The sequence below is a fragment of the Gopherus evgoodei genome, chromosome 7 (genome assembly GCF_007399415.2).
Source record: "Gopherus evgoodei ecotype Sinaloan lineage chromosome 7, rGopEvg1_v1.p, whole genome shotgun sequence".
NCBI classification, from domain to species: Eukaryota; Metazoa; Chordata; order Testudines; family Testudinidae; genus Gopherus; species Gopherus evgoodei.
The window spans coordinates 22,553,854-22,580,066 of record NC_044328.1 but is presented as its reverse complement, the minus strand read 5'-3'; the positions used below and the strand labels follow the sequence as shown (position 1 = coordinate 22,580,066).

General features: G+C 40.1%; 2 protein-coding genes across 7 annotated transcripts in view; one reads left to right on the top strand and one right to left on the bottom strand.

Moving 5' to 3' along the window:
- The window catches only part of UROS (uroporphyrinogen III synthase), a 47,067-nt gene extending 43,676 nt beyond the window's left edge, over positions 1–3,391 (top strand). For all 4 annotated transcript variants that reach the window (XM_030569580.1, XM_030569582.1, XM_030569581.1 and 1 more), the window contains one exon: positions 2,314–3,391. In XM_030569580.1, coding sequence (XP_030425440.1) covers positions 2,314–2,439 — 126 coding nt within the window. In that variant the 3' untranslated portion in view covers positions 2,440–3,391. The remainder of the gene's footprint in view (positions 1–2,313) is intronic.
- A 9,859-nt stretch (positions 3,392–13,250) lies between these two features.
- Positions 13,251–26,213, bottom strand: part of EDRF1 (erythroid differentiation regulatory factor 1) — a 48,863-nt gene continuing 35,900 nt past the window's right edge. Inside the window, exons 20-25 of one of the 3 annotated variants that reach the window (XM_030569574.1) lie at positions 25,109–25,267; positions 24,592–24,741; positions 20,437–20,590; positions 19,480–19,595; positions 17,571–17,737; positions 13,251–14,142 (exon numbers count right to left, since the gene is read on the bottom strand). In XM_030569574.1, the coding sequence (XP_030425434.1) occupies positions 13,971–14,142; positions 17,571–17,737; positions 19,480–19,595; positions 20,437–20,590; positions 24,592–24,741; positions 25,109–25,267 (918 nt within the window). In that variant the 3' untranslated portion in view covers positions 13,251–13,970. Of the gene's footprint in view, positions 14,143–17,570; positions 17,738–19,060; positions 19,226–19,479; positions 19,596–20,436; positions 20,591–24,591; positions 24,742–25,108; positions 25,268–26,213 lie in introns of those variants that run through there. The other 2 variants (XM_030569575.1, XM_030569576.1) reach the window with 2 other exon arrangements.

The window sequence follows — 26,213 nt, the reverse complement described above, 5'->3', positions numbered from 1 at the left end:
CACTCCAGGGGGCCCCCAGCCGACCCACCGAGTGTTGCTAGGGTAAAAAGTCTTCCGACGAACGTGCACGTGATGCGCGCACACCTAATTGGAATGGATATGAGCAATCACTAGAAGAAGAACAGATTTGTCTCCCCATACAGTGATCAGATCCAGTATCTCCCGTATGGTCCGTGCTGGAGCTCTTTTTGGATTTGGGACTGCATCGCCACCCGTGCTGATCAGAGCTCCACGCTGGGCAAACAGGAAATGCAATTCAAAGTTCACGGGGCTTTTCCTGTCTACCTGGCCAATGCATCCGAGTTCAGATTGCTGTCCAGAGCGGTCACAGTGGTGCACTGTGGGATACCGCCCAGAGGCCAATACCATCGATTTGCGGCCACACTAACCCTAATACAATATGGTAATACCGATTTTAGCGCTACTCCTCTCGTCGGGGAGGAGTACAGAAACCGATTTAAAGAGCCCTTTATATCGATATAAAAGGCCTCGTAGTGTGGATGGGTGCGGCGTTAAATCGGTTTAATGCTGCTAAAATTGGTTTAAACGCGTAGTTTAGACCAGGCCTCACACTCCCACCTTTGGCAAGGAACTGGAACTTACTCTGGCCCTGCAGCTCTTCTTATGTTGACCTGCTGGGCCCTGATTGGCTGTGTCCCACACAGCCATGCTAGGCAGCTCAGAGGACCCTCTCCACTGCCCTTTCCTCGGGCAGTGTGTGGTAGGGCCACGAGGCCTCCAGCAGGGGGCCTCAGAGGGTCTGATATACCCCGTCACAGGCCCCAACAGATCTCTACTGTTACCACGCTTGCAGTGCAGACTAACAAAATCATACCATGTGAAACTTGACAATGAAAATTAAGTTGTTTGCTGTATTGTTTTTCATCTTCAGGGAGACAAACCTTTGTACACTCTTTCATGGTGTTATGTGGTGGTATTTGCATATAACAGGGAGTAAGAGGGACAGGAATTCATAATATTTATGTAGGGTAAAAGAGTCAGTAGGCTGTATCCAGGAGTCAGAATCATCTTGTGGGGTGTTCAACAGCAGGGAAGTATGCACTGGATCATCATTTTTATGTATCACAGCAGTTGCTGGGAATTACTACAGAGTTTCCAGGGAATATGGAAATAAATCATCCACCAATAAAAAGATGAAATTATGAATTTAAAAAGCAATTGAAGGGGAAACCAGGGTGCAGTAAACAATTCTTTCAGCATCTCACGTACTTTATAGTTGTGAGTATATCAATGTATTTCTTATTGTGGCATGAAGACGACGAGAGATAAATTAGATCAACTCTAGGTGCTGCTGGACGTGGGAGTTAGAAACTACAAAATTACTAACAGGATTTCTGGGCTTTAAATTTAAGGAACTACAAATACTCTTACATATAGCCTAAAACTCTGTGCTCCCTGTTGAAATTTGAAATTTTTCTTTGCATTCAGTAAAAATTCTACTAAAGCTGGTGCTGGCAGTTTCTGATCATGTACCTTAGGGACTTGTTGATGAATGACTGAATTGGTGATTCCAGTACACGTAGAGTAACTTGAACTTGCTCAAAAGGGCCACATAAGTTTCTCTCTAGCAAAGTTTTCAGCATTCTGGAATTTATGCACAAGGTGAGCTACTCAGCATATAGTAGGATTCTCCTCATGGGAGTGTGTGGGACAAACACAAAGTTTTAAATGATTCAGAAGCAGCAATCTGTGCACATTGCATCCCTGTATAACTACCCAACATTACTAGAATCAACCTTGTCCTTCTTCCCTCTTATTGACTGATACTGACTTGCTGCATCTTACTGCTAAGCCAAGCACCTGTAATAGGATCGCCTAACATGAATGAGGGCGTTGTAGCCTTTGCAGAGACATTTCTCCTCAGAAGGAGGGTTTTTTTTTCTGACTTCCCCCATCCATTTCCTCCTTTGGGTAGGATTTGATTTTCTCATGATTATTATAAGCCAAGAATAAGTGCCTGCTTGCATTGGCACTAACAAGGCTGATGCATGTTAGAATTTATCTTCCTTGAGTATGAAAACAGTAGGACTTTAGGTGTTTGGACCAGTGAACTAAGCCATAAGTTTTACTTAGTCATTACAAAGCAGCTAAATTTGATTTATTATTTTAATATAGAAAATCCTCAGCCCCAAACAACTTTTACACTTAAGTATCCAAGTTGGACACGTTCATTAAGTTTGATTAGAGGCAGGACAGAATAATAGAAGACACTGAGATAATGTAGCAAGAGCTGATGCTGACATCACATCTGATTCTATTATATACAAGTATAAATGTTATTTGTCATTTCAGTTTGCTGCTATAGGTCCAGCAACAGCTGAAGCAATGGAAGCTGAAGGAATCCGAGTGAGCTGCACTGCAGAGAACCCTACTCCCCAAGACCTTGCTGCTGGTATCAAAAAAGCCCTTCACCTGTAGAATTGCTGTTTATTTGAGTAGAAGCACCACACATGTTGCTGTAATAGTCTTCCAGAAATGTAAGACAATTCATCAGTGTTTAACAGGGATATTAACATTCATTTGGATTGTTTTTTAAAAGGCATGCTGTGTGCCTTATCAATCAATCCTTCCTTTACCATCCATCTTCTAACAGCACTGTGTGATGGGAGTGGAAAAGCTAGATTGATTAGTCACGATCAAACATATGGCTAATTTTCATGACCCACTGTAATAATGGTCATTAAGAGAAGACTTTCTGACCTTATGTTAGCCAGCAGAAGTCCAAAACATAAAAAGTTAGTAACTAATACCACGCAGCATGTTAAAGAAATCAGATTATTAAACAAATATTGGGGTAGTGTTATCTGCTATTTTTCATATTCCAGATATACTTTACATTAGGGCATAAAACCTTTCAAAAATATGGTTCAGAGTGACTTGGAATAAGTGAAATTGTTTGAGTCAGTCAGTAGTCATGTTTGTAGAGGATACTTTTGTATTCTATAGTGCCCCTTTCTTAAATACTCAAGAACTGCTGCAACTAAAACTTCCTGGGTCAAATTCCACCCTCATATGCGCACAGTCATTGGAAATAGTGAGAGCTGCACTTCAGTATCTGAAAGCAGAATTTGGCCACATATGTAGCATGAAACAAGTTAGTTTTTTTCCTTTTAATTTCAACCCATGGCTGGAGTATGGATAATTTGGTATGGTAGTTCCTTAAAAGTCAGTTCGTTACAAATTGTGAAAGGCTCGTGATGGACTTACTTGCGCGCGCGCTCACACACACACACACAGTGGGTAGCTGATAGCATATAAAACAGGGTTTTACTCTTTGGCTTCAATGTCATATTGTTTGTGAGCACATTTTGGGGTTTAAAACAGATCATGGTAAATAATTATAATAAAAAAAATCTGTTGTGAAAATTGCTTTGCGATTCTGTTCCCTATTTACCTCAATAAGCACAAATATTCGCTTAGATAATGGTTGTAGAGCATGGTAGTAAAATATTATGAAGCATTTATACAAATACTGCAAAAATTGTAGCAGTCATGGAGCTAAAAGTAGATCAATCTGCACTACTATATACACTTTTCATGCTGTACCTTTCGACTCCTATGTCCCCAGCTCTCATTTTTTTGGTTTCTGTCTTTCAAAGAAAGGAGGTTTATTTGTAATAAGAAATACTAGTTTATTAGTGTTAATGAAGAAGCATTATAAAGATACTCCTGTGGTTACGTAGTTGTCAATGTTAGATAGGGTTTATAGTTTATCTGGGGCAGGAGAAAAATAATAATTTAGCACTATGGGTACTTTCAGCTGATGTTAACATACGTTTGTTTTCAAAGAATTATAATCCTCATGATTAAGATTTAAGTAATTAATCTTTAATGCTGGTAAGGGGCCATGACATCACAACACAACACATAAATGTCTCATTTGCTGCAAGTTTCTATTGGTTTAATTCAAAGTGTCTAAACTGAATGAAGTTATTTAAACAAGAAATTCCTTACCCAAAATAGTAGTTGAAAATCAGATTCCAATTCTGATCTACAATTTACATGGGTCAATGGAAGTTGTACATATGTAGGTCAATATGACTCAGTCCAGTAAACATATGAGGGTCCATAGTGGTTCAATTCCTTAGGCTAAGATAGAATTGCAGAAGTATAACGGCTGTGGGAATTACTTTGTATCAGTTTTTGCCAAAGGATATTGAAAACCCTCACAACCTGCAATCTTTAATTCCTCTTCTCAACAATAGTGTCAACAGTGGTAGCAGAACGTCATCAGAAGAATCTACTAAAACTCTCTGGTGTTGCTGTGCTCACTGGATGTAGCTGCAAGACTGTATATAGACATGTCCCAAAGGAAATGGAAGAGAATGATTAGAAAACAATTGTTGAACTTGTCACAATTTTCTTTAGCATGACTGAGTGTATGCTAAGCCAAGTTGTATAGCATTCAGATTGAACTATGTAATATCATTATGCCATAGAAAATATGAAGTTCAGCTCGTTCCTTCTTTCAGAAATAAACCTACAGCTGGTTGAGGATTTGGAAATCAGCACAGGTTCTCTGCAATATACCACTCGGAAAGCTTTACACTTTCAGCACGTTCATAGTCTGAAATATGTCAGACATCTGAAAGCAAATTTATATGAAACTTACTGTTCAAGGGGGGGAAAGGCAAAAAAATCAACTGGAAACAGAGAGATGAGCATAAGTGTCTCTGATGGTTGCATTTACTCCCTCGACAGCATTAGTATAAGATGAATTCAGTTATTTGCCTGTTACTAAATTTAGACTCCTCTTTTAATCTGTCTTTCTGGCAGACACCAATGTCTATAATCCAATCTGAGTAACAGATATTTAGTGCACAGGATGGTTTAAAAAATGGGGGAAGTGTAGACAATTAATAAAGCAGAAACAGGTTCTGTTCTTGAGGATCTTGCACTTTAAAGACAACAAGCACCTAATAATTTACCAAATAGCCTTTTTATTGTCTACTGGCAAATAACTTAGGACTCAGTGACACCCTGCTACAAGAAAACCCAGGGATGTAAACTCTATCAGATTCTTCTCAGAGAAGTTTGTCCCCAGGCATTCTGTTAGGGGGTTTGCCCTCCTCATTGTTCAAGCCCTAGGGTTGGCCTCCAACTCCTATGGATCGCAGGAAATCAGCAGGAGGCCAGGGGTCATCAGCATGGAGGCCCTACATCTTGTACGAGTTATGTAGCCATGGCATGACTTATCAGGGCTGTTGCAATCAGCAGCTGCCCTGAGGTCCCAAACATTGGAGTGGGGGCACCATGGAAAGATAGCAGTCAGGGGCTAAATTATCTTGCTCCCTGTGGGGCCAGTGGGGAATGATGCACTCTCCTCCTTGGTTGTGGGCTTCCTTAACACGGTTGTAATGTGTTTGTAGTGTAGTGACAATGGTGCCTAAAACAAAGGAACTGGGTAGTCTGGATCTTCATCAAGAGCTTGTTTGAGCATGTCACTGGTCAGCATACTTCAGCTTTTGCTGAAAAGTATTTTGCAAATCCTTATTTGAAGGCCTGTTTGCGGGCGCATGGTCTGACAGGGTCTATGTTGCAAGTCAATAACATGGCACTAGCAGGGCACACTCAGATGGCTAAGGGAAGAAGTACTGCAGTAGATGGATTGGCCTCCCTTCCAGCAGACTCTGCTGGCTTACAAGTCCCAGCTATGGGTACTCTAATAAACTGTTCCTCAGCTGAGATCTCAGCGATGGAGATTTCTACTGTTATTGAACCCTATTCTGCCCAGGTAAGAGGAAATCACACCTTTTTGTCTTCATAAAACCTCCCACCATTCTGTAAGATGAAGCACTTCAGATAATTTTTTTTAAAACTTTCTTGTTTATTCAAAAGGGATCAATCCAGCCAAACTTGCCTTCTTGGCTTCGGGGGCATGGAAGCACCACACACCATCTCCTGTCTTCCACAGCCATGAAAGCTAATCCAAGGACGAATTCAGTCTCCCAGGTAATGCCATGCCACTGTCTTCCCCAGAGCTCTCACTAAATTACCAAACTTGACAGGTGTGTTCTTGGGTTCTAGGCTATTACTAATTAACAACAATGGAGCACTTACTTAGATATTGAGGCCATATGCTCCCAAAAGCATGGCTCTGTGTGGGGTGGAAGATGGAGAAGTCATTTACCTTGCTGCCTTTCCATGCAACTGCTGTAGAGTCGCTTCACTTCAGATTCTGCTGGGTCCAGTCCTGTAGTGCCTTCTGCAAGAAGCTGTGTGCTTCACAAACATTAAATTAGACTCAGAACATTTCCTAAGCGGTAGGGCAGTATTATCATCCCTACTTCACAGAGGGGAAACTGAAGGACAGAAGTTAATGACTTAATCAAGGTCACACAATGCATTGGCATTAGAGGGAATAGACCCCCTCTTATGTTTTTATGAGATAAAGGGAAGAGATACAGGGGAAAAAATGGAAGTCAATGGAGACTCCCACACCTGTGCTCAAGCCACTAGTATACATTTTCTTCCCTACCACACAGTTACCATCGTAATTCCATTACTTATGTTAGAAATACCAGAAACCACACCACTACTGCACAGAGGCCTCCTTAAGTATTAAGGCCCCCACCCTCCGCTCTAAGGACTGCTGGAAACTGCTCAGAAAGCGGCATCTTTACTGAGCTGCAGTAGTACTCCATCATCCCTTGCTTTTGCTCCAGACAGGATTGTATCATTGACTTCCATTTTTTCACAGTTTTCTCCTGCCTTTTTCTGTAGCTCATAAAAACATGAGGTCGGCCATACTAGCCCAGTATCCTATCTTCCAACAATGATTGGTGCCAGATGCTTCAGAGGGAGTAAACAGAACAGGGCAATTTATCGAGTCATCCAGTCCCAGCTTCTAGCAGTCAAGAGTTTCGGGACAGCAGAGTACAGAGTTGGAGCCCTGTCCATCCTGGCTAATAGCCATTGAAGGCCCGATCTTTCATAAACTTAGCCAACAAGTGGCGACGAGTTCCACAGATTGATTGTTATGTGAAGAAATACTGCCTTTGTTTTAAACCTGCTGCTTATTAATTTTATTCGTGTGTTTTGTAAAGGGGTAAATAACACTTCTTTATTCATTTAGGCATTTAAAATTAGAGGCCAGTTGTGAAAATTTAGCCCATATGAGTTCAAAAAAAGATGCTTAATACGTCTGTCACCCTCCCACCCCCCGCAATACTTGGTGCAATAAGATTAGATTTTGCTGTTTAGGTCAGAAATTGGGGTGCACTTGCAAAGTACAGTGGATCAACGGCTCAGGGATTTGCACATGCTTAGTTTGTGGCTTCCTTTTTTTTTTTTGGTTACTAAGGAAAATTCACTTTAGGCTAAGTAGAAAACATTTGGTCCCCAAAACACAAGATGTGTTCCCACCTCCACCTGCATTTTATTCATAAAATCTCAGGCAGTGAAAGAGTTAAAATATTTCTGTATCTATTAATGGGAAGGCATCTAAAAACGGAGCTAATGCTGGTTAATTTGAGTTCAGCTTAGTGATAGCAGTTCATTTTACAGGTCGTGTCCTAGCATTGGCTCCTAGCTGGAACACTATATTCATATGTTCCCCCATTAGATAGGGTTTGAACTATGTTTTAGAAATAGAGTACAAAAGCGGCATGACAAGGAAATCTGAGAGACCAGGTAACAACATGGAGGCTCTGCATAAAGAATGCATATTATTGCACAGAGGAGAAATATTTCAGTTACTTCCCTAGGAGGTCTGTACTTTGAATAGCACCAAGACCATACTACCCAGCTACCTCTCCATTAGTAGCAGCTCCTAATTCTTCGACAAGAGATGGCCTGCCTGGCCACCTTACTACAGAGCAAAAGAAAAGGTACATTACCAAGGTTATTTAGTGTTCTGGCTTGTGTTCTGACAGTCCTCCTGTCTAATTTTGCTCAGATGCCAAAGTGCATTAACTGTGAGAAGACAAGAGAGTGAATTGCTGCTTATAAAACACAGGGAACAGAGTTATAGGCACTATAGCCATTCAGCTGTTTTTACGATGACTGGTCAGCATAACCACATGACCAATAGTGTCCACATCAACCATCTGAATCAAACCTTGCTAGCGGAAGTTAGTCCCTATCCCAACAGGCAAAAATACTTGGCTTAAGTTATTTTTATATTCCTGCCACAGATATCTATAATTTACCAAGGGAAAATGCTAACAGGGTTTACTAATTTAATTAAAATGACAAAAATAGAGACCCATAAATTAGAATGGCAGTTGGGATAATGAAGGATTCCACTAACATCACTTGGGAAGAGTGATAATGAGGGTGAAACACAGGACACATTGCAGTAACCTGGTCTGAAAACAAAAGGTACCCTAACCACATCAACAGCTATTGCTATAAACAACAAGGAGAAATAAAGGCACCGGCACTTCCTAGAGACATTGAGCCACACAGGACAGTGGAGTACAGGCATAGTGCTTTGTTCCAAATTTTGTTTGCTTCTCCATGTCCAAAGTGTCTGACACATGCTTCTGAAAAACCCCAAACCCAGCAGAACAATTTGGGCTTGCTCCTGTTCCAACTGACATCTAATGGCAAAGTGAACTTTGAGTTTTGGGGATTCTAAGGTGCAACTGATGTGTGTTTTCATTCCAGTTCCTGGCAATGGTTTCCCTCATTTATGTGGGCTAACAAGAGTCAACCAAAAATCAGTTCCTCTGCTGTTGCTCAGCTTCTTTGTTTACAGCAAACAAAATCTCAGCACAGCGAGCAGTCAGCCTGGCTTCAATTTCAAGTGTTATTAATTCTGATTTAAAATAATTTGAGTATCTAAAGATGCTAGATGTAGAATGGTGCATTTTCTGTTCTCCAGGAAAGAAAAGGTGATATGGAGAGTTAGTGAGATGATTTAATATTTACTTCTTTTACGGCAGTTGGTACTGGCATCATGAGAACTATAATCACAGCACACTCTGAAGAGGCCCAACTCTAGCCAAAACAGCAACATGGAATTGCAGCCTGATACTGGTGCCTTTGTGCATGTCTAAATACACAGAAAAAAAATTATATAAAAGGCATAAGTGTCCAAGGAACAAAGCATTTCACAGTGTTGCCAATACTCACTTTTTTAGCATGAATAGCATATTTGGTACTTTCTTAAAGGCTGAGATCCTGGAGTCATGTTATACCTTGGACTCTCAGCTTTCATGTAAAAGTATGGGCTTGTCTACACTTACTGGGGGATTGACAAGCGATGATTGATGCATCAGTAGTCAATTTAGCGAGTCTAGTGAAGACCCACTAAATCAACCGCAGATTGCACTCCTGTACTCCACTGAATTGAGAAGACTAGGGGGAGGTAACGGGAGAGCATGTCAACATCATGTAGTGTGAACACCCCCACAGTAAGTAAATCTAAGCTACATCGATTGAGTTACACTATTCACGTAACTCAAATTACATAGCTTAGATCAAATTTCCCCTGTAGTGTAGACAAAGCCTAAGTTTCTAGCTTGTATGGGTTCAGAAAACAGCTTGAAAACATTAACCCTAAATACACAAAAAACAGAAGGCAGAGTTATTCTTTTAACACATAAGTTTGTGGGTGCCTGACTCATGACTTTTAATTGGTTCAGGTTAGCCATACTGCATTTGTTAATTTGAAGGGAAAAAACTATCATTATGGATTTGTGACATGTAGTGCAACCCTGCACATTATCTCTGGGAACCACTGTATTAAATTCATTAATGTTTTCTGTACGACTGTGTTCTACTTCATGGTGGAGGGTTACCACAACTCCTCCAAGAACTAAAAACAGTGAGCAGGAGTATATGTGTGAATACCCCTGGGATTGCAAACCGATCTAGAGCACCACCATCCACTGGAATGATTTGTATATACTCATTCAGGCTGGGCGTTCCGGACACTAGGAATCAAAGAAACGGCTTCTGGCATAAAAGGATGAACTAAATTATGTGTGGTCTTTCTTTTGATTCAGCAAACAGACAGGACTGTTGGTCCTAGGGGAACCCCCTAACCCTGGTGGGAAAAGTTGGAAGGCATTGGCCTACCAGGGTCCAAAAGACTGCTAGGCAATTTTTGGTATGTTTATTAGTAAGTGTATAGGAACTTTTTTAAAAAATGTTTTCCCTAGAATGCTTTTGCCTTACACATAAACATGCTTGCTGAGAAAGCTGTATGGATTATTGGTACAACTGTTGTCATTGTCGTCAGAGAGAAAGCACAGTTTAGGAGCTGTCATTAGACAAAACTGGCTTGCTGGGCTATCACGACGTACAGAGGGAACATGCAGCCTTAAAAACCTCTGGCCAGAAAGGAGTAGGACACAAATTCCTGCCAAGAGACAGATGATGGCTGGACTCTTGAGACCTGACTGGGTACTCCTGGAGTGGACAATGGAAGGGGAATATATGTGCAGTTACCCCTCAAATTGTGACAGACACACAGACTGGCGAAGGCGTAAACCCCGAAACATGGCCTTGTCAAACATTGTTAGAATATGCTTTAGGAAGGGAGTGGGCTGGCTTTATGGATTTAACATCTTTATGTATATGAATGGGGGGGAGGGGAGGAATAGCTCAGTGGTTTGAGCATTGGCCTGCTAAACCCAGGGGTGTAAGTTCAATCCTTAAGGGGGCTATTTAGGGATCTGGGGCAAAAATCTGTCTGGGGATTGGTCCTGCTTTGAGCAGGGGGTTGGACTAGATGACCTCCTGAGGACCCTTCCAACCCAGATATTCTATGAATCTATGGTCTATCCACTGTGCTATGTTCTAATTGGCTGGTGCAAGCTAAACAGTGTTAGGCTGGGTTACACCCAAATAGGAGACCTCCAGGGAACATGTGAAAGAGCTGGTGCTTATGATTCAGCAGTTGGTACTGTGATGGTGAAGGTCCTGATCCTGCAAAAACTTAGACACATGAATAACATCATGCCTGTAAACTCTTAGTGATGCTATTTATGCATAATTTTTGTTGGATCAGGACCAAAATTAGTACTGAATTAATGGGGCAGTCTCATGTTATAATGTACCGTGCTGCCTTGCAGATCAAGGCTTTTAAAAAAAAAAAAAGAAGATCTTAACCACTTGTAGCAACTACTGAACAAGTATTGAGAGGTGGATTTAAACCCTGATGCCCTGCTGAAATCCCAGTTTTGATAGCACTCAAAAGTCAAAGTGATCATCTCAGCCAGATGCTAAATAGCAGAAAATACCTGACCCTGCTCTTATAAATTCTGCAAATATTTAAAGCTTTTTTTTAAACTTGCATTAGTTTACAGTACTAGGTTGGGCTTCTAGCAGTTAGAAACCAATGCAATAACAAACTACAACTGGCCTTTAGTTTCAAAGTTTTGTACTTGGGCATCAGTGGATGGTTGTGAGGGCATTTCCTGGCACTCCACTATCAGCACCAGTTGAGGAGCCAAGGAAAAGCTTGTTCATGTTACTATACATTTATTTGCATAGTTAGAGATTGTACACAGATGAAATAACTATGTGGGGTTTTTCCTCTCATCAGCTATTCAGTATTTAAGATAGGCTCATGACAGATTAGATATCCACTGAACAAGTCACGATGACTCCCATAGAACAGGGATGTTAACAGATGAGATTACGTGTATCAATGGGATTATTCCGAACTCTGACTACTGCAAGCCAAAGTTGTTTCCCAGTGCTTCACAGAGGAGTTTTCATGCTCGAGGAAAAATTTGTAGCTTGCTAACCACAAATGCCTGGTGAACATGTCAAAGAAGAACTTCTTCTGTTTTGCAATCTAGTTTCCACTGCAGTGTGGAATTGTATCATGATTAGCCATTAAGAAATTACAGAAGTTACCTACAGAAGTTACCATTTTTATAGGGAATCAGATTCAAAGGATTAGATTAGAAGTCTTAGTCTCCGTTTACTTTTTGGCTCTATAACTATAGCCCTTTAAAAACAAATCTGAGAAGAATCTTACCCCTTATTTCACAGATGTTTGCTTTTGATGTAAACAGAAAATTAAAAAAAGACACTGAAGTTACTAATCATCCTCAATTGATACAATTGCTAGGAAAGTATGCCATCCTAGCAGAAATCTAGATTCAACATATTATTCATATGCACACACCTCTGAATAAATGACAAGGTCCAAAGTGAGCCACGACAATTCCAGAACCATTCGGGTGGCTGCATAACAACAGGTATGATTTGAAGACAGGAAGTTGTAAAAGGATATTCCCTTGGTAGTACATTTGGCTTGTTCATTTGATGGGTCCTGATGTCTAATGAAAAAGATCTACCTTGACCTGCTGAGTCCAGGACAAGTTTGACAAGAAAAATATCTTCATAATATAAGCAAATTTAATATTAAAATCAATGAGATACAACATAAAAAGCCATATAATTTTTAGAGTCACTTTTCAGAGTGAAACTGCACTCTAGCATGATGATAATCAGGATTTCATGATGAGACCTACTTCCTCCCTCTGCTCCCCCCTCACCCTTAGTATAGGACCTTCCAGGATAAATACTGTTCAACTCCCTCCCTCCCCCTCCCCATTGATGGCTACATCCTGTTCTCAAAAGAAAGGCAATGAAATGTTTCAGTCTTAAGCAGAAAACACTGCTTTGGTTTTGCACTAGCACTTAGACAATTTCTAAACAACTTCAGACATAGAATTTCTTCTTGCTTGATGTGAATATGGAGAGGACAATTAAAAATAGTAATAGAAGGTGCTGTCCAACACTAACACCACTAGTAGGTAGATTGCAGGGAATCCAGATTAATGACAAATGACACATACAGTACTGTTTAACTTGTGCAACTTTTTAATTCAATAGAGACAGACACATGGTTTCTAATCCTATTTTGATTCAGGAGAATTAGGAACATGATAGCTATTCACCAAAATAAAAACTTGCATCTAAGAACTTCTGACAAATCAGATCATTGCTGTATATCTATAGTTGTAATACTTCTAACTTTTAGAGCAACAGTAGTAAAAGTGACTTTGTATCTCATGCTTCTGAATTTCTCATTGACACTTTGGGAGAGATAGCTACATGTTTTAAGTCCTAACATATTGACACGAGACTAAAGCCTGATTTTCAGATTTCCTAGTGAAGTTAATTGGAGCTACAGATGCTCAGCACATATGAAAACGAGGCCTGTGTTTTTTAAACCTGTTTTCAATGTGACTGGGCAGTTTGTGATCTCTTGGACAGAAACATTAAATGATAGCAATAAAAAAAACACTCAGATTCGTACGTTCTAGTTTCAATAAATTAAATTTATTTAAAATATGCTTTATCATTTATTCACAGTTTCAAGTTTGAAGGAGAGGATAATACTATTCCTGATCAAAAAAATCAAAATACAGCTAAACCCATTTCACTCTGTGGTGAAAAGGACATTCCAGCAAAGGCTAATATCTGTGAAAAATCTTGTATTGAAGCTAAAAAGGCACACATTTATTTTTGTGCATGGTATTAACTGTAGTTTAAAAGGAAATATGTTTGCATATATAAGGGAAATTTCTTTGTACAGTTTCAGTTAACGTTACTGGAAAAAAAGTCTTCCAATACCGCTTTGCTTATGAAGTAACATTTTATACAAAAAATATCAAACTGATCCAAGTGTAACAGATTACATTTTTATGCTAAACATTTTATTTTGCATCACTGCAAAGCCCACTGCTTTTCAGAGAAATCAACTTTGTATTTCTCAAATGTTAAAGATTGGAAGTGTTACCTCTAGATTTCAATTTTAGCATTTCACAAATATAAAAACATTAATAACCAAATCATAATTGAGCTTTCATGGGATAGCGATGAACTCCTGTTCTTTCCCAGCTGTACCATGTTATAAATAGGCAATGCTTACCTCAACTTCAATAAAACTAAGCACCATATGGGACAAAACCACTGATCCCATGTTTAAACAAGGCACTGATATTTCTGCTATCTGTAGCAGATTTATATTTAGTAAGTCACCGAATTCCTGTCTTATCGGCTTCACTGTTCTGAATCAGCTGCTCCAGCAAATTTAAAATGACTTCTATTCTTGCTAGTAGAGTCACATTTTTGTTGGCAGTTGCACGCAATAAAAGAGAGTAAACTTGCTTGTTGGTCTTAAGAACTTCCTCCTCTTCATTACTGCCACTGAAAAAGGAACCATAGGTATCCTGAACTATTACATTGTATCAAAGCATAAACAATTACATTGTGCAAATATTGATTTATTAAATCTACCCACACCATCAAAATCTTGTTCTCCCTGGGATTCCATGACTCCTGGTTCTCCCACTACCCCTCTAATCACTCCTTCAGTGTTTCATTCAGAGTATCCACCTCATCTGTATTCCAGCTTTCAGAAAAAGTCCTATGAGGCTCTGATCCTCATCTTGTCATCTTCCTTTACAGTCTCTGGGCAGCATATGCACTAACATGACTTCAAGTACCATCTCTATTTCTCCATGCTATACCTGTCTCCAAACTGAAATCTCAGCCTGCCTTTCTGACAGCTCCTCATGACTATTGAGCCACCAGTTTAAACTCAGTGGGGCCAACAGAAAAAACTCTTAATCTTTCCCTACACAAGCCCTTCTGCTTTCTCTGTCACGATGGGTACCATCACCATTCTCCCTGTCACTCAGGTCTGTAATCTGGGCATCATCTTTGACCCAGCCCTTTCTCTAGGTCCTCACACCTAAGCTATGCAGGAAAAATCTGCAAGATTTAGACATAACATCTTTAGGATCTTGTCTTTCCTCTCCATGTTATCCAGTCCCTCCTCATCTTGTGTCTTGGCTACAGCAGCCTGCTCCTTTCTGGCCTTGACAAGTGCCATCTTGCCCCACTTATCTATTCAAAGCACTGACGCTAAGGTAATTTTGTTGGTTCATCGCTTCAGCTGTATCAACTTCCTCTATGAATCCCTAAACTGGCTTCCCTTTCTCCAGTACATTTATGCCACATTAGGAAATAAAACTCCGAAAGCCAGTTTTTAAAATTTCAGAAAAATAACAATGTTGCCACTGATATTACAGGTTTTTTGTTTCTTTTTAAATATATGTGACTAGTTGGTTTAATCGTAAATCCATCAAAATTGCCAAGACACAAAGCAGCAATTAGTTCATAAAATTTGGCACAAAGCAGCAGCAAGTTTATTTAACACCGAGAAGAGGTATTCAATCAAAAAAGCCACTGAAATGAAACTATTTCCAGGAAAAATTACAAAAATGCCCAGGATGAAACATCATTTTGAATTACTATTCCCCTGCTCACAAATTTTACACAGCCAAATTCAGTTCTGTTTAAGCACTTAATTTTTAAAGACATCTTGCTTTTATGCAGGGTTATAACCAGATTGTAACTTTTGTGGCTTGAGCAGTTTCAAAGATGAGGTAAAAAACTCCCTTATGCATTCCCCTTGAATGAGTGCATCAATAACCATGGATCAGGAAGAGCAATTACTCAATTTCCACTCTGACCAAGCTAACCATTGGTGTGGAGGCATGGGAAAGGGTAAGCATTGCCCCCTCACCCTATAGACAGAAAATGAACTGGGCATATAATATTTGCACATTACATGTAAAAAGGTTAGGGAGAAAAGGGAATTTAACTTACCCTCAAAGCACTTCTACAGTTTTTGAATGACGCACATTAGCTGTATTAAGTTTGTACGACATAAGCATTCTGCTTTTATTTTGCAGACCTTGAAAAATTAAACACTATAACGTAATTAAATTGAAATGTATGTACCATTTATAGAGTATCAATTTAAACAGAATATTAGTGATTAGAACAGTAGATGTGAAAAGAAAGTCTAAATATTCTACTCTGACATCACACCCTCTTCAAGGCTATGAAGTATGATAGCACAAAACCAAAACACAATTATTAGTGTTAGTCAATTACCCTGCACGTCAATTTGTTTAAAAAGATCGATTATACTCTGGTCCTTGGCATTTCATATATTTACACTGCCACCCTGTGGAAGCTTTTTTAAAAATTAAAGGCACCTTACTGCTGCTACATAGAAAGAGTCAGGCTCTTTTCTAGTCTTTTGTCCTTCCATATATACACATCTCTCCCCCTCTCTGCTTTATGGTCCTTGTATAGAGGAGGATGGATGCTTCCCTAAATTGCATTTAGCCACACAGCATCCAACATAGTAGTACATCAGCTGCTTAAACCCTGGCCAGAGACTGTATTCTAATGTGAAAATACAGACAACAGTACTTCGATCTTAATGCCAGCTGTGCAGCTAATACAGCATTCAACAATAAAGAAGTAAAAAACCCTCTGTCTATGTACACAAGACTGGAACTAGCTGGTAGAACAGGTTTTGTAAACATGACTCAAAAAGGTGATTTTTTGCTATTATTTATGCTATTTCTGATGCTCTACAAGCTGCCGTAGTGTCTACATAGTCTCAGTTGATGAGGTCACCACATATTTGCAGCTGATGGGATAGAATGTATTTTCTGGCTCTCCCTAGGCAAGATTAAATATAATTGCATCCAAGAGGAGTGATCCTGGTGTCAGCAATTATTACGCTGCCATAACTCTATTCTAGAGAACACTTTAAGGTCAACACAAAAAAAAGAAAAAAGAAAGAAAAAGGCCATGTTTTTGTTTTGAATTAAATCTCAGCAGTTAGATACTGTTTGAGAACATAAGGAAAATGCTTTACACAAAAAAAGAATCCTTTAGGCTGCCACTCCAATACTTATTTTAGAAAATATACATTTCAACCTCGCTAAGCATGAGCCCCAAAATTTGCACATAAAAACATCTCTCCTCATATTTTTTTAGCTGTAGTGGGGACTTCAGCATACCGTAAGTAAATGTCATACTTCAAACTACATCGTCATCTGCAAAATTCAGTCATTTGCAAGGGGTCTGCCAATGTCTGTTAGCAATGTTCTGTCATAAGTGGAAACGTAAGGTAGAGCCCTCTCCCCATATCAAAGAAAAGCACATCCACCTAACGTGCAGCACACACAATATATCACTATATAAAGATGCTGTCAAAAGTCAGAGATTTTAGGCTTCTTGCCAACCGGTGATTGCTGTGCAAGTTATAGATGATCTCTGTACATATGTACACCTCCCCTGCACGCGCGCACACACACCCCAGGATGAGGGGCAGATAGACATTATGAAATATGGTGAAACAGACACTCCCTCTCGCTAATCTTATCAGGGACAATATAAAGTTTTGATCATTTTTCTTTTTGTTTCAGCCATTCATAGGTTGTTTTTATTTTCTCTTCTCAAGATCTTTGGCAACTCTTTGGAAACAGCAGATACAAGAAGCTGCCCACACACACTGAGCAGACAATTTTTTTTAGGTCATTCCCTCACACAAATCACAAAATCGTAAATACTCAGAAGAGTAAGTCAGAGTTGAGATGTAGCTTGATCATTTACACACGCACACATACAAATTATCTTTCCAAAAGATACAAATGACATATACAAACACTGCATTTTCTTGCATGTGTGTAATATGTATAGATGCAAATTTACAGTGCATATAATCCAGGATGCATCTTACCAAAGCTTAACAAGTCTCGACTTACCCAATTTTCTTTTTTGTTGACGTTAGCAGTTTAATTGATTGGAGGAGGAGGAATGACAATCGAGATTCAAATATACTGAGGAGTTTTATTACTTCATCTTTATTAAGGTTAGAAGAGGAGTCGCCAAGTGGCGTCTTCTCATCATTACTTTTGACATCCTCATTTATCTAAAACACAGAAAGGTAGTTCACCTAATCCAGCTGGCAAACTGTATTTTTAAATCAGGTTCAAATAGTACAATTCAATTTAATTCCCTTGTTAAAATATACAATGTTAATGTCTAGGCCATTGTTCCATGCTGTTTATGAAATTGTTTTGGTAGTAACTTACATCACCAGTTACATAAGCTGGCTGTGACTTTTTTAAAGAAGCTCTTCTATGTACTCTATCAAATTTAGTTATGAAAATAATGGGAAAGCCTGGATTTTGGTAACTGTTGCTCAGATTGCCATTGGATAATAACAAATGTATCTCAGCATACGCAGCAATATTTACTTATTCAGCTATCAGGATCCTGGTGATAGGGCTCAACTGCAAATGACCTTCAAAATTTTTAAACACTTCAGTAACATGGTGGATCTTAGTGGAAAAATATAAACCTTGTTCAAAAGAAGTGTATATGCAACTCTCAGAGACTTCAGAAGATCCATAAGTGTGCTATAGATGACAACTACTACCGGAAAGGAAAGACGCATCATGTCCCGTTATGCAGAAATACATCAGTCCCAATCAATCTCTGCAGAACTATCAGAATTCAGAACTACATTTCTCTTTGAAATTTTGGCAATTAGCTTTAATAAAACTACAGTTAGGTCCAGTGTTACTAGGATTACATTAAAACTTGTCTTATAAACTTGAATTCATGTGCCCAAGTTACAATATATCATGTTAATAATATATAATGAGGTTTGGGTATACTATTTTTGTCCTCAACATTTTCATGCAGAACTTCAGTTCTACTTAGCTCTCCAACTATTCTGGTGCTGTCTGACAAGGCAGAACTTGACAGGATTCCAGAATGGATTTAGCCTCAAAACATAAGATTGTTTAACTTGTGCCTTCTCTTTGTGCCTATAGAACAGCAGTGGGCAAACTTTTTGGCCCAAGGGCCGGATAGGGAAGGCTGTGCCTCCCCAAACAGCCTGGCCCCCACTTCCCATACCCTGACTGCCCCAACCCATCCAGCCCCCCTGCTTCTAGTCCCCTGACTGCCCCCTCCTAGGACCCCACCCCCTATCCAACCAACCCCCCCATCTCCCTGACCCCTATCCATACCCCTGCACAGGCCTCATGGGACTCCCACACCTATCCATCCCCCTCCTCCCCATTCCATGTCCTCTGACTGCCCCCCCCAATCTCTGCCCCATCCAAGCCCCCCCCCACTCCCTGTCCCCTGACTGCCCCCCGGGACCCCTTGCCCCTTATCCAATTCCTCCCCCCCCCCAACCCCAAGCTCCCTTACCATGCTGCACTGCCCTGCAGGAGCGCGCAGCCCCACTGTCCAGAGCACTGCCCACATGGCAGCATGGCTGTGGGGGAGAGGGGGACAACAGGGGAGGGGCCGAGGACTAGCCTCCCCAGCAGGCGCTCAAGGGCCAGGCAGGATGGTCCCACTGGCCTGATGTGGCCCGCGGGCTGTAGTTTGCCCACCTCTGCTATAGAAGGAACACATCAATTAGAACTGGTCAGAGACGGGTATTTCTGGCATCTATATCTATATATGCATGCTTATCCAGACACAATGAAGAGAATTTAACAAAAACCTAAAGATGAACTGTGATAACTTAACATTTAAAGAATAGTTCAATTACAATTTAAAAACCAGTATTTTATTCCCAAATGAAAAGATATAAGTGACTACACAAGGTGCAAAGCAACAGATAATCAGACCACTTGTCCTTTTGCTTACCTGTTCACATTCAGCTAAAAGCTCCTTTCTGATCAGCTGAAATGCACACTGGGTCTTTATCAATATGTCTAGAGCCCCAGATAGAGTCTTTAATTTCCCAGCACTACTGTTTTGACCTAAAATTAGAAAGACATGAGCTCTGGACTAATACAGCTACTGTCATGCAAGGATCTCAGTGTGTCTTACAAAGGTGTTATTATTTGTATTACTATGTGCCCAGGAACCCGTGTCATGAACCAGGGTCCCACAGTACCAGGTGCTGTACACACACAGTACAGACAGCCCCGCTCGAAGGAGCTTACAGTCCAAAGTATAAGACAAGAGACAGATGGATACAGATAGGGGAGTACAAGTACACAATGTAATAAGACTGGTAAGCATGACAGGCAGTGGTCTCAGCATTCTAGCAGCCTAGCTGTTGTCAAGGGATGTGGGGGGGTTGGGTGGAGGAAGTGGTAGGCATTGTGGAAAGAGGAGACTACTAAAGAGGCATTTTAAAGGTGGATAATACTTATGGGGAGTGCCTCCCAAATGAGTGGGGACAGCACAGGAGAAAAGAACAAAAGGTGCTTGTTTGAAAATTTCACAAGTGGGCAATGGACTAAAATAGGTCTTTCCCAGAGTGTGGTTGTGTCCCAAAGCAGAAGAAGATTATTCCTCTGTCAAGAAAATGGGGAAATAGACAGTAACAATTTTAGGGTAGTTGTGGCCATATTGGTCCCAGGATATTAGAAAGAGAAGGTGGTTAAGGAATATTGTTTACTGTACCATCTTCCATTGGAGGAGGAGATAAACTTTCAAGCTTTCAGTCGTCTTCTTCAGATCTGGACTTGAAAGCTTGTCTCCTTCACCAACAGATAGTCCAGTAAAAGATATTACCGTACCCACCCTGTCTCAGTAACAATTCTACTCCTTTTTGAGATTTCCCAGACATTCTTTATTTGTAGTACAACTTACTTGCCATTTGAAACTCTGAAAATGCTACTCTTTCCAACTGCACACGAAGGAGCTCACAGGGTGCGTCCTTTAAGAGTTGAAAAAGCTTCACTGCTTTACTGTAATGAAGTTCAGCTAGTACTCGATGCTGTTTCCTTAGATGCTCATCACCAACCTGTAACAGAAGTACATTATGTAGAAAGTGTTCAGGTAAACTGCCTATGGGGGCAGGGCACAGCCACAATCACTCTTCAGTTCAATCCACAATTGTGAAATTTGGGAGGGTGAGGGGGAGAAAAATGCAGTCGGCAATTTCCCAGGAAAGCTAGTTTAAGACAGTGCGCTGGTAAATACCTATTAAAACCAGGAAAAATACAATTATTATTCTTAGAATATACTAGATGAAAATACTGAAAAATAATTAGCTATTTGATAATAGTTTTGCAGGAACATAGTCTATAATTTCAATTAAAGGAAATAAAACAAAAACAGCATCAATCTAAAGTTGTATGCTATTGTCTCTGTTATCTCAAACAAAAGCCTTCTGAATATGAGAATTCCCCTTTTTTGTCCGGCAATGAAAAATCATATGTTTGTTTAGCAAATTAAGAAGGGGAATTCCCAGATTCAGAAATTTCAGTTTCTGTTTGAGATAAACTGTCCAGTCTAGTACTCTGTCTTTTGATCTAGCTGGCTGGAGTATAACCGCTTCACCTGAACTCAGCAAGGATTCACGTCAGAATATTCCAACAGGAGCAAAGATGGACGACTACTTGAATCAATTCATGGCTATTTTGAGAAAGTTCATGCAGATGGCAAAGAGAGTCTTAGATACAGAAACTAAAAAGTGCCTAGAAAGGCATACAATATGAGGAAACATTATGGCAAAATGCAGTTGAAAGAATAAAGACACCAGAACCACTGACTTTGGCTGAAACGTATGCAAGTATCAGAATGAGATTGAGGAGGAAAGTACTAATACGTCAAAGTACATCAAAAGAAAGCCAGATCCAGGTCGTCCAAAGACAATGAGGATGAATTATCACTTCTTTAAATTACATATGGATATGTTTGAAACAAAAAACTCTTTCAAAACCGAAACAAAAGAAACTTGAAAATCTTTTTTTTTTTAAATGGCTATACGTAACAGGAAACATGTCGCTCCTGGTAGGACAGAAACCTGCTCCGACTCTGCCAGCTGGTAGCAATGTTATGTAATTTGTTTATGTTCTGTCCACCAACACCTTTATAGTTCTATGCAGCAATGCTATTTACAGTGTCCTTTGTATCTCAATCCCTTATCTCAGGGTTTGAGAGGAGCAGACATCCAACTTCTCTGAGATTTCCATCAGTCTAGGCTCAGCTATCCCTGTTCCTCTCCTCTCCCTTCCCCCGTTAGCATTTCCTTCTTGTCTCTTTTTATCAATTTTAGCTGGTGTGCTAATTAATTCTTCAGCTCCCCCATGCCTCCCCACATTAATAGGTGCCAAAGGGATCAGAGTGCTGGCTCATCTGCTAGCGCCCAGCACTCTATCACACTGTAGTAGTTCCTTTTGTGTTGCTGACCAAATCAACTTTTCAAGGAATGATCAGCTGTCTCAGGCCAGGCTACAAAGCACTCAATCGAAAGCAGGTAGCAGATGAACTGTTAGACGCAGTTACTGATGACATGAGTGTGGAAACACTCAATGCAATACATGAAAAAGCAGTTACATTATTACAAGATAGCTGGAGTAATGTGCACAATGACCTAGTGATAGCTAACTGTGCAGATAGGGAATACTGCTGTCTCTGTGTCAGCGGCTGATAGTGGAAGCAATAAGACTGGAACGTGCTGTGTGACATTGACAAGAGAAGCCAAGGCATTAGCAAATGAAGTGCACGATTGTGATGCTAAGAACTACTTGACAGACACAGAAAAAGATGCAAAGTATGGGAAGCAATTTGGAACAAGATGATGACATATGGGTTATGTTCTGATGTGCATCACAATGGCTAAATCTACTTGACAAGACTTTCATCAAAAGCATTTGGTGTAAGTGTTGTAGATTTACAAAAAACATTGTAATCACCAGCAGCCTGTAGCCTAGTTGAAAAAAGGCCAAGAATCTGTAAAACCCCAAATTCCTGGTGACACATGATGGAACAGTCAAACAACATGCCTGGAAACACATTAAAAACTGGCTGCATTATTTCAGGATTGCGAGCGATTATAAGGCAGAATGTGAAGACAAAGTGGTCGGTATAATTAATAATCAAGGAATTTACCAAGAAGCAAAGAACTCAGTCAATTGAAACCAGCTGCTCTGGCACTTGACAAATCCCAAAGAGACATATCAACAATTGCTGTTGTATGTGAAACATTACTTGATTTACTGATGAAGGATGATCTTACACCACACAAAGCAAAATTACAAGAGATTGCATGAGGCAATTACTCCTGCACACATCCTGCCCGTCCTCCTTCATCCAAAATACACAGGAAAAAAATGCTCAGATGAACAAGAAGAAATTGCAAAGCAGTGGCTGCTCTACTAAAAATCACAATTTTCTCCCTTTATTTGCAATTAAAGCAGAAGCTCCAAATCCAAAAATAAATGTTCTCATCCATTATCAAGGAAAATTTTCAGCTGTAAAAAAGGTGGAAAAATCTGAAGAATGCTGATAATCCAACTGACTTCAAAGCATTAGTGGTGCCATTTCATTAGTGTCCAGCACGTTCAGCAAGTTGAGGACAAATCTTTTCAAACTTTGGATACATCCATTCAAAACTGAGCAATAGGCTCGGTCTATCCACTACACCAGAGTTGGTCTTCAGCTACAGAATGCTGCGTGGCCAAACAGACCTGGACTAGTAGCCTGCAACTCTGCATGCTTCTGACTGCTTAATGTTTCAAGCCTACAACTCTGCATTGTTGTTGTTTTCATATAATGAAGTGTTTTTGACTTTTGTTTATATAATATTGAAAAACTGAAATGAGTCATGACATATAACTTCTTTGAGAAAACGTCAAACCAAAAGTATACAGACATTCCCATGTTCAATATTATAATTTTTATATATATATTATGTTCACTGAAGATGTGTGTACAATCCTAAATTAATCTCTAAATCTACTGCCTTATGTAACCACAATTTGAATCCATATGTAAAACAGTGTAATGTGTGTGCAAAAGCAAAATTTAGAAAGCAACAAGCACTTTTTAAACCACCATTTCTTTATAAGAAAATAACCCACAGCTATGAATACCGACCTTCAGCAAAAAAAAATTCAGATGAATGCCATCGAAGGCGAAGAAACTGCCAGTCTTCAAAGAGAACAGAATGTGTTTTATTAAACATTTATATTGTGGTAATGCCAGAGGCCATGTTCAGGTTCGGCCTCACTGTATTAGGCAGTATGCAAACACAGTGACAGCAGCGAGGCGGCCTCCCCTGTAACCGGGGGCTCCTCCTCCTCCTCGCAGTCTTACCCTGGATTTTCTGCTCTATCCAGCTCACTCACTCACTTCCATAACAGCATGGCTGCAGAGGGATACCTGGACTGTCACTGATACGAGATCCCTACATTCACCAGATGTGGGGCAAAACAGAGTCCCCCTACCCCGACCAGGACTCTGCAGACACAAGATGTGGTAGGGGGAAGCTGTGGTCTTGGAAGGGAGAGCAGTGTCGGCTGTGGCAAGACAGGAAGCCTTCTATAGCTCTGCTGTCATGCCCCTGCTGACACTCCCGTGACAGGGGCTGCAGAGTGCAATTCAGCAGTAGGGGAGCCTCCCTCACGGCCAGGCTCATCATCCTCCTCATGATCCTGGCCAGGAGTTTCTGCTCTATTATCTGAAATGCTGCATTATCCAAATCCCTTCTTTGTCCCCCAGAATGAGATACATGTGGAACAAGGAAGGGATTCAATAATGCAAGTGTTCAGATAATAAGGTTTCAGATAAACAGGAGTATAATGTACACACACTGTATTTATATTTTTATATATACCACACATACACATCGCACTCCTTGTCAATACCCAGCCCAAGCCGGGGAAGCTAGTGAGTGGACCAAATTTGATGATTAATCCTGGTCGCGTGCCACCTGAGACATGTTGCACATATGCTAAGAAGATACAGAGCATAAATTACATCACACAAGAAAAAAATCTCAAAATTCTGGACTATTACCTGGTTTCTCAAGCAACTATGATACATGGAAGCCAGTCTGTGATGAATAGTTGCAGCCCGATACTGGCAGAGAGGTTGTCGTGCAGACTCTGTATCAATATCACAGTATTTCAAAGATTTCATCATGGCCTCACTAACTTCCTTCTCTATCTACAAAAACAAGATATCATGATTCAGTGTCAAAACATTTACTTTGAAATAATGAAGATCCAATATGAAAGAACAGGTTGTAGATGTTTACATAGCAGTTTATATTTTAGTTTCTACAAAAGAAAAAAAGGAGATATGACATTAAGAAGAGTACACCGTAAATGGTTATAATGTGCCATATTCTGTTAGCTGCTACGCAACAGTTTTTATCCTATAAAGATTTACAAATTATGTACGCACTTTGGCTCAGAGCAGGAGTTCTCCACTGTTCTGCTTGTTCTTAAAAAAACAAAACACAACACAACAAAAACAAAAAACTGAAGCATGTTTGTTTCAGTGGATGTTGTTATAAATTCTCTTTCATTACCTGTTCCTGAGCCTTTCTAGATAATGGTGCATAATCCTGCTGCAAAGTTGCCATAGTGAAATAGGTAGTGGACAGTTCCCAGTTCACAGAATCCCAAACAGCTGGATGCATCTCTCTTTTGCCCAGTGATCTTAAAGCCCTCAGATAGTAATCAATAGCCTATAGAATATAATAAATGTGTAGTAAAGCAGTAGTTATTGACACCGGTTTATAGCATAGTAAGTGGTAACAATCCAGTATCCTCTACTCATTTTAATATGGAAGCATTTCACAACTCATCTGGACATTTTCTTAGCATTTTCCTCAGAATCACTTTTGTAATCTATTTAAATCATGCATCTCCTACATCTAACAACTGGCAATACCATGCAAATACAAAATTGGAGTTTAATTCAGACTAAAAATATACAACACAAATTATGTTTACATTATAGTGTGTAGGTATGGAAATAGAAGCAAAATTAAGCAATAAGGATGAAATCCTTATCTCTTGTGTAGAAGGGAGGGCTTGGTACAAGGGAGCTACACAAGGGCAGGGACAGAATCCACCCAATCCTGGAAGCAGAGTACATTATACAATAAGCAGCTAGCCTGCACAAACATGAGAAATGTGGTGTACTTTAGATGCTCCCACGCCATGGTCCATCCAGCTTCCCTGTCCACACACACGCCTACCTCCAACATGATACTGCAAAGACACTGCTGCAGAGCCAAGCTCCATGTACAGGAAACTGCAAAGGCTATCCAATTCTTTTTCCTGCACAAATGAACTGTCCAATTTGGGTACTTTGAGCCCGCTGAGGGTCAGGAGGATTTCTGCCCAAGACCTAACACACTGAGATCTTGTTTATACAGATACTAAAGATTCCATAGCATTATTTGTAAGAGCTTGGGGGTTTGGTCCCAGTGTTCAGGTCAAAAAGATCCCTCTATCTTAAAAAGTGCTGTCAAATTCTACTTTAACAGTATATCAGTGGTCTTCTATGTACTTTAGGAAGCCCTGAGAATCCTTCTGAATTAAAAGTGCTACTTAAATGTATGTTATTTTCTTCTGAGACCTTTACCAATCAGTCAGTAATGAGATGGAGAAGAGTGAATGTCCCCA